The following is a 16128-nucleotide window of genomic DNA, read 5'->3' as shown; positions in this document are numbered from 1 at the left end:
AGTATATCAGTAATACATAATAATAATCGAATAGGGCCGTCTCTTAGTACACTATAGAAAAGTAAAATTCAAGAAAAATGTCCTGTTTCAAAGTTTTAAAAAACCTGATACATTTACAGACATTTTTATTATATATTTCATGGAGAAGCATATATTTTACAGATTTTTCCTAAATTATTGCAATTGGATGCCTTCAATAGTGTTAATGATCATGGTGGTTGAATAACAGTGTTATTCTGGAATCTAATGAAAAAGATTAAAAAGTCTCTTAGTTTGCATCTACAATTACCAAGTTTAAATGGAAACGTACACATAAATATACAACTAATAAGATTTAAAATACTCACCATGGAGTATTTTAAAATGCAGTGTTGCCGCATTTGCTTCAGTAAAATAACCGAATGCTTCCTCACTGTTTGGAGGAAACTGATTGGGGAAGTTTGTTTGCACCAGAGTTGCCAAAAACAGCCTGAATGCACCAGTAGTCGTGTCGGAACACACTGTGTCGTGTCGAGGAGGCTTAAAGGACCCTAACACATTATCACGTTTCCTATAAAACCTAATCAGGTCCCTTCAATAGGGTTGAAAGTCCTGATTAAGATGCTGCTGCTGCCTTTGTTTCCTTGAGCCGAGACACAGGCTGGCATTTCCTTTCAGGTGTTCAGTGTGTTCTGTGTGTCCTCTCCCCTTTAACTGGAGAGCAATCAATTTGCAAGTGACTGTCATTTTTAAAAATTAATATTTAGCATTTTGGCACGAGCAGCTTCCAGGGGATCAGCTCAGACTTCATCAGTCGGCCGCAGCTGGTGTCCCTGCAGGAGGGAGCTGGCTGCTTCTGCTGCCGGAGTCTGGCACCGTAGGCAATAAAAAGTGAGGCTGTTGTTAATCCAGAGAGGAGCTGCCGACTTTCTCAGGCATTGCTCCCTGTTGCATGGCTATTGCTCATATCCTCCAGGGACAAGTCCTCTCTCTCTCGCTCTCTCTCTCTCTCTGTATCCATTACTTGGACACTCCCTCTCCCTTTCACTCGCTCTATTTTCCCTCCTACTTTCTTTCTTTATCTCACTTTGTCCAAGTTTTGTCTCGGTGCCCTCACCCCACCCTGCTGCATTTTACCCCCTCGCCTCCACTGTGGCTGAACTGCTCCTCCTTGTGTTTCAGTGGGAACATCACACGTCGACAGCAAACCTCGCAGCAAACACCGATCATTGTTTGGGCCGTGTATTACTGAAACTGGTGGTCATGTCCCAGAATAAGTCCTATTTTGCTGCATTGTTTTAATTGCACTTATTCTCAGGAGGAGACACCTTTTTAATCCAATGTAAATTTTATGTATGTCAACCTAAATACAATTTTAATTGGAAAATCAGAACCCTACATAACTCAGAATGCATGAAAACCTCTCTCTGACTTCACTTAGCTCCTAAGATTAAGGGTCTTATACATGAAAGAAGACCCCTAAATAAAAGTCAATCATATATTAGAGTTTGTGCTGCTCCTTCTGAGCCCTATGAAAGCAGAGGTTGTGCAACAGGGCTACAGTAGATGGCGCTGTAATGTCGGTTACATATTATTTACCATCGGTTCTCTGTTTGGTGGGTCATCCTGAGTCATTGCTGTGTCCCAGCCTCTCAATTTGCTGCGTATTGTATCTATTAGCATGAAAAACATCGGACAGGGGGGGTAAATATGGATATATATGTACATTTTTGGAATAAAAGAAGCAAGAATTGAGTTCAGTGAATTTACTTTGATCATTTTGAATGCTGAAACACTGCTGCTTCACCATAAATGCACTCTGTATCTCCACAGATGTTCAGGTGCAGCATGTCAAGCTGTCCACAAAAATATGCTGTGTATTAAATCATGAGACAATAGTTTGGATAGAAGTCCAAGCCGTCCTCAACACGTGGATGTCTGTAGTTTCGTTTTGGAGAGCATGAGCTGATATAGTGGGAGTTAATGCCGCAAGAAATCAGTTCACTTCAGCTCAGATAGCTTTATTGAAACGGCCGCATTCAGACAGAGGATTGCCAAAGCTCAGTGTGAACGCTGGGGGGAATCCAGAATAAGTGAAAAAAAAATAAAGCATCTGAAAACTGTACAAATTGCCCGAAAGCCAACCACAACTGCAGCAGATTCAACATCTGAACCCTGGACAAAAGTTTCTATAACCACCAAACAACAGCATGTGTCCAAATAATGATCAAGATTTCAGATAGTAAGAATGGAACCAGAACAGAGTGGGTATGAAAAGCATATATCGCCCTTGGAAGTTTTTCCTTTCATTGCTTTTCAACATTATGTCATGGTCAATTTAATTTAGCCTTTATAAAAAAAAAAAGAATGTACAAAAATACTAAAGAATATTGTTCCATGTGAAGTGAAAACACATCCTTCAAAGTAATGTCAGTTTGATAAAAATATAAAATGTAAAACAAGTGGTTGTGTAAGTATTCATCTGAGTGCAGTGAATGTGTCTCAAGTGAAAGAAGTATAAAGTATGTAGAAGATCCAGTCACTGGTGAATCACTTCTGGCTTTAACTACATCATGACGACAAAAGAACACTTCAAGTAATTCTGCAAAAGGGTTGTCAAAAAGCATAAGTCAGGGATGGATAAAAGAAAATATCACAAAATATCCAATGGAGTACAGTTAATTCCTTCATTAGAAATGGAGCAAATATGTCACTAGTGTAAATCTGCCTAGAGCAGGTCGTCCTCACAATCTGAGTGACTCTGCTAGAAACAAACAAATCAGGGAGGCCACCAAGACACCTATGACTTCTCTGAAGGGGTTACAAGCATAAGCCACAGAGATTACAGTGACTGTTCAAACAAAAAACTGTCGCCTGTTCTTCACCAGTCAAAGCTTTATGCGAGACAAAGAGAAAAAACAGTTTATACTAAATCAAGACTTTACCAGAAGCCATGTAGGAAACCAAACGGATGTGACCAAAATGTAGCTTTTTAGGTCATCAGAGTCGATGCTATGTTTGAGAAACACCAATTACTGCACATCATTAAAAACACTCCAACCCCCCAGTGAAGCACGGTGGTGGCAGCATCATTATGTGGGGATGCTTCTTGCAAAGTACAGTTAAATCCTAGAGGATTATTTAATGAAATCAGCAAGAGAACTGTGACTTGGGAGAAGATTTGTTTTCCTGCAAGACAATGATCCAGAACATGCAGCCAAAGCTACACAGACATGGTTTGAATAGAGAGATGATATTATAGAGCCCAGATCTCAATCCAGCTGAGAATTTGTAGCTGGTCTTTAAAAGGGCCGCTCACTTACAGTCCTTGCGTAACCTGACAAAACTCTATTTTCAGTAAAATTGCATAATTGAATTGAATTTAGTTTTATTTATATAGTGCCAATTAAAGGTCAAATTGCCTCAAGACGCTTTGCAGAACCCATACGCTTTAACCTGATGCCTGAAGATGTGCAAGACTGACTGAGACCTGTCCATACATATTCTGTAGTTTTACGAGTTATTGTCAATAATTTCACAAAACTGGGAAAATCTGTAAATAACAGATTGTATTTCTTTATAAAAATGACAGCAAAAAAAGCCGTTTAAAAAAGTTTTTTTTTCTACTGCAAGCAGAGTTGTTGTAATATTGGTGCAGCATGTGAGAATGAGAAAAAGCAGGTAAATATAACTGCCTGTGTTTGTCCAGAGGAGGGCGCTGTGGCGTAGTGGCCCGAACAGAAGCAGAGGCCATGCAAGGTGAATGAGCTCCTCAGACTGAGACCACCGTGGAAAGTGGAAAAATCAGAAGAGGCCAACTAAAGCAGCGTGGAAATGATACTTGTGAAGTGGTCGGTTTGACCGGTTTCAGTGTTATTATAATCTCTGTTTCCTAAAATCTAAGTCACTGTTTGTCTTGCTCAGCCTGACTTTGAGCTAGCAGCTCACACAAAGCACATCAGAATATCAATCAGATGTATATTGGAGGCAGCCAGTTAGATCACCTCCGAGCAGTGTGTGTGTGTGTGTGTGGTGGGGAAGTTTAGGGCCCCTGAGAGATGAAAGGTGTGCGGCCTCTGCTCAGCTATTATCATGCAGAGACGACTGACATCCGATTCTCGGCTGCTGCTGCTTTCAACTCGACTCCAGCCGAAAACCTACACTGAGTTTAGAGGGATGTAGACAAATCAAAGTGTCCAACGAGAAAATAGAACAAGTTTACAGTGACTTTTCTTCATAGGGATCTTAAAACTGGTCTTGTCTTTGCTGCTCACTGAAGCGTTAACCAACTCTATGTTAAATCAGACACCCTTCCTTTTTGGTGTTTTATTACGCATGAAAGATAAGAAACAAAAGAAGCTTTGGTGTTTCCTGTTTTTACACACGAGGAATAAGGAACAATAACAGACAAATTGAGTGTATTGTTTAGGTGTTTGTTATCAGACTGAATGTAATAAAGGCCTCTGTTGTTTAAAATAAGGCAATTTCAATGAAGATTTGTAGTTTGCGATTATGTAGTGTGGTTATTTGTGAACTTGGAGACCCTCTATGTGACTTTTTGTGTCATGATTGAAAGTCAGTCTCGGGTACTTGATGAATGCTTTAAATTTTCGATTGTAGGGCCCCACCGAGTCTCCATTTACCCACCTTTGGCCGTGGACGCGCTCTTTTCAGAGTCACATCAAAGAGCCTCTGCAGGTTCACCGCCCACCGACCCAGCCGCAGTTTGTCTTTGACCGGGTTATGAATTGAGGGGATCACGCTCCACCCCGCCTTTTCTTTACTTTCCTGGACTTTTCGGTCACTTCTGACAGCCCGGTTGTGTCTGTGCGTAAAAGTGTGTGTGCGAGCAAGGCGGAGTTGGTGCGCGTCTTTTATTCTTCTCGGACCAAAGTAGAGAGGATTAGGCGATTTTCGAAGCACTCACCTTTTATTCAAACAAATTATTCACTTCAGCAAATAAGAGGAATGTGACCCACGTGAACTTTTTTAAAAGGTTGATTGAAGTTTTTGCAAAACGTTCCTCCCCCATCAGTCACTCCTTTGAATTTGCGTGTTTTACGCATAAGGTAGCTTTAAATGTCCTGCACGAATTCATATACCCGGGTTTTAAAATTCTTAAATAAACCTTTAAACCCTCTCCTGTCGACGTTTTACACTATTTAAGGATAAACAAATACGTAAATTTCACTTGTCAATTTGAATAAACGCCAAAAACTAGATAGATACTGATGAATCATTCAGAACAAAGCACTGGCTGCAAAATTTAAGCAGGGATTAAAACCGTTTTGCATGAACCATCAGACCTCACCTTTGCTTATTTCTGATCCGTGTGAACATCAGTGTCGCAGGTGCGCGCAGTCCTGGCTTAACCTTGATTGTGTCCAATCTGATCTGCTCGCGCGTGTATGTAAAGTATGGAGGAGGGAGGGGGAGAGAGGAGAGGGCAGGGGGGTCTGAGGTGAAGTGGGGGTGAGAAAAGGAGGAGTGTGAGGGGGAAAGAGAAAGAGGGGGAGATAGTAGTAGTAGTAGTAGTAGTAGTAGTAGTAGTAGTAGAGTGGTCGTGAGGCGACAGGAAGGGCATGGAACAGTCGCTTTGGAGTGTTTTAATCTCCTTTCTCGAGAGAACAGCTGGATCAGACCTTTTCACCTTCTAACTTCGCTTCATTTATTTGATTTAAGTCACAGGAGAAGTGAGAGGAAGCATACAGCTCTTTGCGTAAAACCAAACTTATCCAAACCATTTTACGCACGACTTGGAGTTGGAATTTCAGCGAGCGAACTTTTTTTGGGGGAGATTACTGGTGTAATTTTTGAATTCAGAGTGATTCCACATGGGGATTACACACTCCTATGCTTTTTGATTTCCCTTTCAATGGCAGCTCTTTGATATACTGGTGCTGGGGAAAAAATAGGACAAGTGGAGTCAGAGACTTGACTAAGAAAACCGGTGCAAAAAGCTGAACTCGAACTCACACAATCGCCACTATTCAGGCCACCAAAACCCTCAAAGACTAAGCAGGACGCATCTTCATTTTTTAAACCCATGTCTCAACAGCAGAGCACTTTCTCCAGCACTGGCTGTGTGGCGGTGAAGCGGCGGACCATGGACAACAGGCCTGTCCGGAGAAGACGAACCGGTGTCGTTCGACATCTGCTGCTGGCTGCCGCCTTCCTCTCCTGCAGCTCCCAACTGATGCTCGTGGATGCCAACTCATGGTGGTGAGTAAGTGACTGATCACTGGCGGTGCATTGATTTCTGAAAGATGAGCTCAGCGATGCGATGGAGAATAAAACGTGGATGAATTACGACCCCCATTTGGTGGCTAAACCGAGAGAGCAACTGAGGGGGGATAAAAGCAGATTTTAAGATTCTCAGCATGTTTCTATTTAACCGATAAGATGACAAATGGAAAACTTTGAGCCATGGCCTCGCTTTGTGTTGCCTCATTGCGTCTCTGTGTGTGTTTTGGGGGTTAGTTTTGCGTCGTGCCGTGATGTTCCAGTCGTGTGGTGGAGCAGTAGCAGTGAATGGAACAAATGTGAAGGCCCTGTCACAATATTTACCCTGGCTGAGCCCCAAATGGCTCTGCATGGCGCACTGCTGCTGTGCCTACAGGCCCGTCAATTTGCCACACTTGTTCACCTACAGAAACTGCTGCGTGGCCCTTTAGAGGAAGGTGCGCACAGCTCTGTGGAGGGATGCTACTGGAGCTCACCTGTCAGAATAGGAGCTTCTGTGATCACAGTGCATCAAAAATGTGTAGTCATTTCTCCTCAGCTAACCAAATGGACCCGTAAAGGCAACACCTTTTATAGTGTTAGAAATGCATTGGGTGACACAAACCACATCTTTGCTTATGGTTGACCCTCACACAGTTTGATTTTCTTTTCTTTGGTTGATCCATTACTTACAGTTAACACCTTATCTGCTGCTTGTCAGTGTTCAGGGACAGTGCTGCCACTAATATGAAAGGATCTAAAAGGAAATGATGGTGGCTGCAGAGGTGTTCACCAGAGAAGTGGATTTATTTCCTCTTTTATAGGCCGCCTGTTCCAATAAACCCTGTGTCTGTATTTCTTCCTCTGCTGTGCTGACCTCCACTCACACAGTAAATCACTGAGCCTGTGTCGCCTCTCTTAGAGCTCAACAGATATGTTTTGTTAGTGTAAATTCTGATTTAACAGGACCTCTGTCTCTCAGGTCACTGGGTCTGACCCCGATCCAGCGGCCGGAGATGTACATTATTGGAGCTCAGCCTCTCTGCAGTCAGCTGTCTGGTCTCTCCCAGGTAAGTGAACACACAAGCTGCTTTAGGTGTATTTTTCGTCATTTGATGTTGTGCACATACCTCTGTCTTCAATTTGAAATCACTGCTAGAATGAAAGAAGCTAAACTGACTGTGGAGGGTGAGTGTTTCTTGTTCCCGGTCAGATAAAAGGGTGGAGTTTCCCCTGCAGGGACCAGTAAAGCATCAAACCATTAACCAGCTAATCTCCGCTAATCGCTGCTCTGCTGCCATGTGGTCCACAGGGTCAGAGGAAGCTGTGCCAGCTGTACCAGGACCACATGACCTACATCGGAAACGGAGCCAACACGGGCATCAAGGAGTGCCAGTACCAGTTCAGACAGAGGAGGTGGAACTGCAGCACCGTGGACAAGGTGTCGGTGTTCGGACGGGTCATGCAGATCGGTGAGTTTGCTGATGGATGAGGAGGACGTTGGTCAATTTGAGCATAACAGCAAGTTGCAATCCTTGTGTTCTCAACTTTGTGCCTTTTTATAAGCTGCTGCATTTGGTTATTTGTTCTTATTATGTAAGTCAGTGCAGGCAAATACATATTACAGTTGTTTCCTAGAACATATTTTTTTGTTTTTGTTGAAAGACGACCTCATAATGAAGAAATAACTCAAAGAAGCAACTTTGAAACATTTTTATCAAACTTTTTTGACCAATATGACAGTCAGATAAGTTTAAGTATATCTGCAGCCAGAGTCCTGTTTTTCCCTTCTTAGCAGAATGTTCAACTAGTGTTTGGATGGTTGGAGTACATTGAGGGGATGAATGTTTCATCATAGACTGAAATAATACTACAAATCATTCCTTAGCTTAAAATTGAGGACAGTAGAGGAATAAATGAAAAGTTTGATGTTTGTTTGTGGGCTGGCAATGTGATAAGATATGGAATCAGTAGAATTTGGCACATATATCGATTATATCCTGTATTAAATGTTAAATAAATGAGTGTCATGTATAAATATATGCTCATGAGGTGGCTATATGTCATATATATGTATAAAAATACATTTATGGATTGACTAATAGTGGATCACATGGTGAGGATGTGGAGCTTCAATGAGTCTTCCAAACATTTGACATCTTCTTCGTGCAGTTGAAGTCCAGTCAGTACCCTTTAGTTCATGAATAGTGAGCGAAATGGATTCATTTTTGACTTACTTTGTATGTTTTTTTTAATCATCTGCTTCTTAAAAAAATATGTGAAATTTACTATAACAGTTAAAGGATGACAATATTCGGCTATATTTTCATAACATAAAGTGTCAAATTAAGCTTTTATCCTGGTTTAGATTCAGTTTTTATCCTTGTTCACAATAAAACTTCAATCATAGTTCAGATTCAACTTTCACCCTGGTTAAAATTAAACATCTGGTTTATTGATGTTTAGACCGGAATAATGAGAAACCAGATCAGACTCCCCTTCAGTGAACAAAGTACCCCTGTATTATTTGCAATACATTTTGCGTGATCCATACCAGGTGTCTTTAGGCGCAGCCCCAAAGGATTCAGGAACCACGTGGCACGTTGCGCAAGCGCAGTGGAACCGGTAACTTCTGGAAACAAAACAACACAGAAACAGGATCAGATAAGCAGCTACTAAAATAAACCCGTGTGATTTATGTTCAGCATCGTATTAAATATCTACTGGGAGATCAGGTCCCCGGATCGATGCGTTGCGCGTCTAATTCCCAGCGGGCGATGTGGGAAACGTCTCATCAACAAGTAAGTGTCAAATCCGCTGCAGGCAGCCAGACGAGGTGTTTGCTGCTCTTCTCTGTCTCCGTCCTGCTCCAGCGTCTCTCTATTGACAGTCAGTCTCCCTCCGCGGTTATATGGAGGTGTTAGTCGGTCCATTGTCCTGCGGCTCCTCTTTTGAAATGCGCTGATGAGCTGACACCGAGCCAACACATCCGGACCTGCTATTTGAAGTGCAGCCTCATAAACCTCCGTCCTCTGCTCGTCTGGCTCTTTATGCTGAGCAGCAGCCTGACAGAGAAACTAGAAGCTCGATGAATGGATCAGTTTCTGCATCTATACCTGCCTGTGTGGCTGGCTGCTGTTGATTCCAGCTCAGAGGAATGCTGTAGAGCAGGGGCCTCAAACTCTGATCTTATTCAGGGGCCACATTCAGCCCAGTTTGATCTCAAGTGACCAGTAGAAGAACCACAACTCTAAGTCTTCCCCCTTTGTTTTAGTGGAAAAAAGTGCATTCTGAAAGTTCATTGTCGCTTTGCACCATGCGCAATGAAATTCTGAATGATTTTCTTCCCTTTAAACATGCAACATAAATAAGTTAATAAAATAAGAATTTAAAAAACAACTAGCATTAGAACACAGGAGTGATGGTTGCTGGAAATGTTCCTCTGTACCCCTATAGAGATATTCCATTAAAAATCAGTCACTTCCAGCTAGAATAGTCATTTACGACATTAAAAATGTCTAGACTGGAATTCTGATTCATTTAATATTTATTGAAAAAAATGCTTTTCTTTAAAAATAAGGACATTTCTAAGTGACCTCAAACTTTTGAATGGTAGTGTAGTTTGTCACCACAGATGCTGTATTTACATAAAAATGCATGTCTGTATGTCTAACAAACTCCACCCAACTGATTTTGTGTAGAACCTTGTTTAAATTAATAAAAGGACAGCCTTTATAATATTTTTTTTAATGTAGAGGTTGACTGATCTGGTTTTGTTCAGGGTTGACTCCAACACTGGTCATGAAGGAGACTAAAAAACGATATTTAAAGGTGATATATTTGCAGGAAAGTTGAAAATTCTGGTGTGAAATAGAAGAACATTGCAAACGTCAACTCAAAACTTTGTTGAACTCTCTTTGTTTTTCCATATGGAAAAAGCAGTGTTTGAGGGTTATTCTACAGGCTATTCAGCAACAACAAGATCAACTTTTACCCCTTAAATCATTGAAATAATAACTGATAATTCAACCTCAACCAGGAAAAGCCACAGAGCTCTTTGTTATTTACATGTAAATGATGCAGTTTCAGAGCACTTAGCCTCCTACCTGTCAGGCCGTCATCTTTCTCCTTGTTGCTTCTTTGTGTGTGTTCAAGTGGTTTGTGTATTAATGCAGAGAATAGGACGTGCAGCATGTCGTGTATTCCACACTGAAGAGCTGTTAGTCAACAGAGGCAATAGAAAACAATGAGTGTTATGCATCCAGGAAACTACAAAGAGAAGCAGCAGACACGTTTCTGTTGTTTATTAGAAGCTAAAGGCATTGAAGCCGGTAGCATCCTATTTATGTATTAGATATGTTCTTGACACCTTATCATTTACCTGCACTGTGCTTTAAGAAAATAATGACAAATATCTGTAAAATACTAGTTTTTAGCTGATTTAAATGTAGTTAAATAGTGTCATTTTATGATCACACACTGTGAAAAAAGAAATTCTTCTTTTTTGATGGTGATTTTTCATGTGGATTTTATAGATTGGGCCTTTTTTCACAGTCAACATGAAAAAAACATTTTTTTGTTATTATTTGTAATTTAACAAAATAGGAAGGAGGATCTTTAAAATACCAGTTTAAAAATACATTTATACAACTACTTTTCGGTCTTTAATAAGCGTAGTTTTTCTTCCATTTGCTTCTTTTTAGAAATTACATTCTATTAAGTTCATTTTGAACTTTTCAACCAAAAAATAAAAGAGAAAAACCAACAAAAGACAATGAAGAACTTGTTCAAAAAGGGGTGGGAAGAAGTTGAAACTTTAACCCTTCCCTTTACACAAATGATTAAAAATCTGTTCTTCCTGCTTCTTCAAAATACTACCATTCATAAACAACAATAATAAAAATAGTGAACATGATTAATATTAAATAACACCAATATGTCTATCTATACTTATACGAAGACAAAAGGACCTAACAATAGCAGAATGCAACAGGAAGAAAAGACCAATGATGATCACCAATATCTGGAAAATAATGATATTTTCTCTCATTTTAATGCAGTGAAACTATAATTTTATGGTCAAACATGGTTAAAGAATTTCCATTTTTAAAAGTATGGATTATTGACGTTTACATTATTTATCATTTTGTTTGCTTTCGGGTCAACATGCAAATTAAGATTTTTTTTGTGATTTTACTAGTTACTGTCTGTAATTAAACCAAAAATGGGGAAAATCTGGAAAATACCAGTAAATTGCTCAAAAGTGCAATTAAATCCATGCATTTTCACAGAGTAGCTCACCGTCTCTCCTCTTTATCCTTAATGCAATCACTTTAAAAGGTCAATTCACCCAAATCACATCGACTCATTCATTTCTGGGTCACATGTGTTTTGGTTTATTGTCCATGTCTGACATACATTTTCCTGGAAGTGTGTTCCTTTTGGTCTCTCCAACTTGTATCACAAAACTGTGACACATTAAACTGAGACATCTGAATGCTGCATGTCACTAAACTGAAGTGACAAAATCTACTTTGTAATCTGGGTGAAGTGACTCTTTAAGGTTGACTAAACAGGACAGATGCAGCCAGAGGCCAGAAACACGAGGAAACTGATCTGTTTACGTCATTAAATGCTGCGCTTGTGTTATGGATCACTGAGCTGGTATTTAAAGTTGTTGAGTTTAACCAGGTATCGACTAAGAGCCTCAAATCACATCTATTGTCTTTTGTTAGGTGAAGGTGGGTGTGGGGCTGTAGGCTGTGAACAAGGGGGGTTTAACCGGGCAGCTACCAGTGTTTCCTGTCAGTGAATGCACAAACACTCACCAAGAACCTGAAAAAACATGTGAAAATGTAAAATATACGTGAATTTTAAGGTACTGGTGTCAAACTCATTTTAGTTCAGGGGCCATATTCAGCCCAGTTTGATGTCAAGTGGACTGAAACAGTAAAATCAGAACCACAACTCCAAATTTTTGCTTTGTTTTTTTGCAAAAAGGGCATTCTGAAAATGTCCACATTTAAGGAATTATATTTTTACAAAACATTATGAAAAACCTGAAATTTGTTAAGCAAGATAAATTCAATGGCAACAATGTTATGCCTCAGTTTATCATTTACACAATAAAATTTACATATCATAGAGGATCTACAAAGACACAAACCATTTAGTCATAGGTATCTGGAACGGAACGGTCTAGTATTTTACTTTTTTTTTTAAAAAAAGACAAAAAAACTACAAAAACAAGACAAACTATTACAAAAATTAGGCGCAAAACGACAGAGGTGAGAAACAAAATGACAAAAAATGAGACAAACAACATGAAACAACAAAAAGAGTCAGAAAACTTGACAAAAAAAGTTACGAAGCGACAAAAAAATGGACAAACTATAAAAACGAGACAAAAAAACAATGAACAAAGCAAAACACGAAATGACAACAGTGGGACAAAAATACAAGCGAGTCAAAAAGGAAAAACAAAAACATGGCAAACAACAAAAGTCAAACAAAACAAGACAAAAAAACGACAAAATATTACAAAAATGACACAAAATTAGAAAACAAGACGTAATCTAGTATTTTACTTTATGATCAAAACAATTTGTCAGGATCTCGAAATTATTTTAAATTTAGAGTTTTTCAAATTTATAACTTGCAGTTAATGTCTCCTCTGTAGTTTTTACACTTTACCAAGTCGTCACCTGATTGGACACTCTGAAAGGCCGGTGTTGGCCGCATATTTGACCCTCCTGCTTAAACATATCCTTTACATTGTGATGTCTTTTCTCCATCAGGCTCCAGGGAAACGGCCTTCACCTACGCCATCAGTGCAGCCGGTGTGGTCAATGCCATCAGCCGGGCGTGCCGTGAAGGTGAACTCTCTACTTGTGGCTGCAGCCGAGCCGCCCGACCCCGAGACCTGCCGCGTGATTGGCTGTGGGGCGGCTGCGGCGACAACGTGCACTACGGCTACAGATTCGCCAGAGAGTTCGTAGACGCCAGGGAGAGGGAGAAGAATTACCCCCGAGGTTCACCTGAACACGCCCGGACGCTGATGAACCTGCATAATAATGAAGCAGGGAGACAGGTACGCACACTTTCATGTTTTTATCTGAGCAAAAACAATCATCAGTGTGACATATTCTGACGTTCAGTGAAGGAAATGTCTCTTCTTCTTGACCCCGCTCTATGTCTGTATGCCTGTTAGGAATGTGAGTGAGCTGAAGTGGCCCCTGATCGCCTGACCCGGCAGTGTTTGCATGGGTTGAGTGGGTTATTTATTGGGAGGGTCCAAATGGTATAACTGCTAACGCCCTTGGAGTCTGGCTGGGTCACCAGGTCAACACACATTCCTCCACAGTAACACACAACCACACATGCACATAAAAACACATGGATAAATTCAACCACCCAGCGGATAAGAACATTTATTTACTGTATGGTGAGATTTTGCAATGAAACTTGGAGAAATTGTTCCAGAAAACAAAAAAAGATAGACTGAAAGGTGGTATGGTGTGATTTAATGTGTCTTATGCACTGTAAAAAAAATGAATGTTTTTGACTATGCTTTTTTAAAACAATGAACAGATAGTTGCTGGTATTTGAAAGAAAAATTATGTATGTTAAGGATTAAAATATAAATTGCTTTTTAAGTGTTATTTTACAGGTTTTGTCCGGTAGAGATTACGTCTAGTAAAAGCACAGAAGAAAGTATTACCCTATGTGATAACCGTAAAAACAAAGGTTAAAACTTTAAATGTCCAAATCAAAAATCTGTATTTCTATTTTCACCTACTTCTACAGTGTTTGACTGTACAACCGCTCTATTTTTACAGTATTTAAATCTGGAAATTATTCTTATATCACAGATAGTTGAAGTTAATTTAAAGAAAAAAAATATGTATATTTGGAATTATAAAATGACATTTTTTTTTTTACAGATTTTTTACAATTTAAAAAAATACAGAAAATATCACAGAAAACTGCAGGAAAAATACAGCATTTATTTTTTTCCAAATAATATTTTTTTTCACATTGTATGACCATGAAATTATGCAGTTTTACTGTATTTAACTATGCTCAATTATTACTGTGCATGTATATCCTGTTGTTTTTTTCTCATTTTTAAAATTTTTTAAACATTACAGTATTGCAACATTTTCAACATATTTTTCTGGCACACTTGCTGCCAGATTCCCTTAGTTTAAACTGTAAATATCCAAATAAAAAAATCAGTATTTTTATTTTCCACTGACCTTTACAATGTTAGACAATAAAACTGCACTATTTTTGCAGTGTTTAAACCAGCAAAATTTTCTTATGTTACAGTTAGTTGATGTTACTTGAAAAAAAATGTATGTTTAGAATTATAAAATGGGTATTTTTCTTTATTTTTTATTTTACAAATTTTTGCAATTTTAAAAATACAGATAATATCACATAAAATTGCAGGAAAAAACAAAGCATTTCTATTTTTTCAAAGAATTAAGTTTTTTTCCATTGTGTGACCAAACAATTACACCGTTTTGCTAAAATATTAGTCTTCTGCAAGTATTTCCCATTGTTTTTTCCCCATTTTTCCTGTTTACAACATTTTCAACATATTTTTCTTTCTTACTTGCTGCCAGATTTTCTCTTTTTTTTGTTGTTTTCAGTCCCACTCTGCTTGCTGTTAATTATGATCAGGAGGTAAAATTGTTTGTGAAAGCTCTCAGGTTGTAAGAAACACTAAAAGACTCCTCTCACTTTCGATATGCACACACACTCACACACTTTCCTCGCTAAAGCTCATTCTGGTACACTTTGGATAGAGTTAGAAACACTTTGTTTAAGCTGGTTTCAACACAGAGTCGCTACATGTGTGTGCAGCTCGGTTTGATTTGTGTGAGAGACAGTTAGCCTAGTTTTGTGCCAATGTGTGTGTCAGAGGTCAGAGGTGAGGGTCTGGAGAGGTTGTGTTTCTGCTGAGGGTCCCATTGGGGCCGTAGAGGCGTGTATGAGTGAAAGATCTACTGCTGCTGCTTCGTATGAACACACACACACACACACACACACACACACACACACACACACACACACACACACACACACACACACACACACACACACAGAGCTCGCTAGCATACACACCGATTTTGAATGACTTTTCCTCCTGTGGCCCGTTTGATCCTCAGCTTTCATTGTTGCCTGTCCATCGGAACGGAAGAGAGGAGCAGAGAGATGAAAAGGGGGGAGAGCAGGAGAGAGGAAGACAGTTTCTCCCCTCTTTTTTTTACCGTCTCCCTCCACCTTTCTCCCTCTTTCTTTCATGGACACGCTGGTTTGTCCTAAGCGGGATTTGTCTTGCTTGGTTGAACAAGGCAAACTGCAGGGCTTTTGTAGAGGTGACAGGGGCGTGCCGCTGGGTGTGTGTGTTTGTGTGTGTGTGTGTGTGTGTGTGTGTGTGTGTGTGTGTGTGTGTGTGTGTGTGTGTGTGTGTGTGTGTGTGTGTGTGTGTTAGCGCTCAGCTTCATTTGATTTGTGTGAACGGCGGACAACGTGGTCGTCCGTGTACAAGCGTCTGGAGACAGAGACACAGGGTGAAGGATGGACCTCCGTCACACTCCCCCGACTCTAAAAGACACTACACAACACACACACACACACACACACACACACACACACACACACACACACACACACACACACACACACACACACACACACACACGAATCAAATGAGGCAGCGCTCGTTTCACAGACACCAAAACAGCTCGATGTTCATTCCCAGTCTGAAGACAATAACAGGCTGCCTCTGCTCTGAACATACAAGATCATTTTCAGCCAATCTGTCAAGCCGTCGCTCGCTTGTTGCAACAGCGACTCGCCTGAACAGTGTCGGTTTCAGAAATAAAATAACAACCCAAAAAAACAGCATGTTCACTG

The 16128-nt window shown here is 40.0% G+C and overlaps 1 protein-coding gene across 2 annotated transcripts in view; it reads left to right on the top strand.

Annotated features, from left to right (window-relative positions):
- wnt5b (wingless-type MMTV integration site family, member 5b) overlaps window positions 1–16128 on the top strand; it is a 107680-nt gene that overhangs the window by 82894 nt on the left and 8658 nt on the right. The window contains exons 3-6 of one of the 2 annotated variants that reach the window (XM_051959226.1): window positions 6038–6201; window positions 7184–7271; window positions 7514–7673; window positions 12999–13291. In XM_051959226.1, coding sequence (XP_051815186.1) covers window positions 6086–6201; window positions 7184–7271; window positions 7514–7673; window positions 12999–13291 — 657 coding nt within the window. In that variant the 5' untranslated portion in view covers window positions 6038–6085. Of the gene's footprint in view, window positions 1–5542; window positions 6202–7183; window positions 7272–7513; window positions 7674–12998; window positions 13292–16128 lie in introns of those variants that run through there. The other variant, XM_022210745.2, reaches the window with a different exon arrangement.

Source organism: Acanthochromis polyacanthus, chromosome 1, assembly GCF_021347895.1.
Source record: "Acanthochromis polyacanthus isolate Apoly-LR-REF ecotype Palm Island chromosome 1, KAUST_Apoly_ChrSc, whole genome shotgun sequence".
Classification (NCBI taxonomy): Eukaryota; Metazoa; Chordata; class Actinopteri; family Pomacentridae; genus Acanthochromis; species Acanthochromis polyacanthus.
This window is presented reverse-complemented; position numbering and strand designations above follow the sequence as displayed.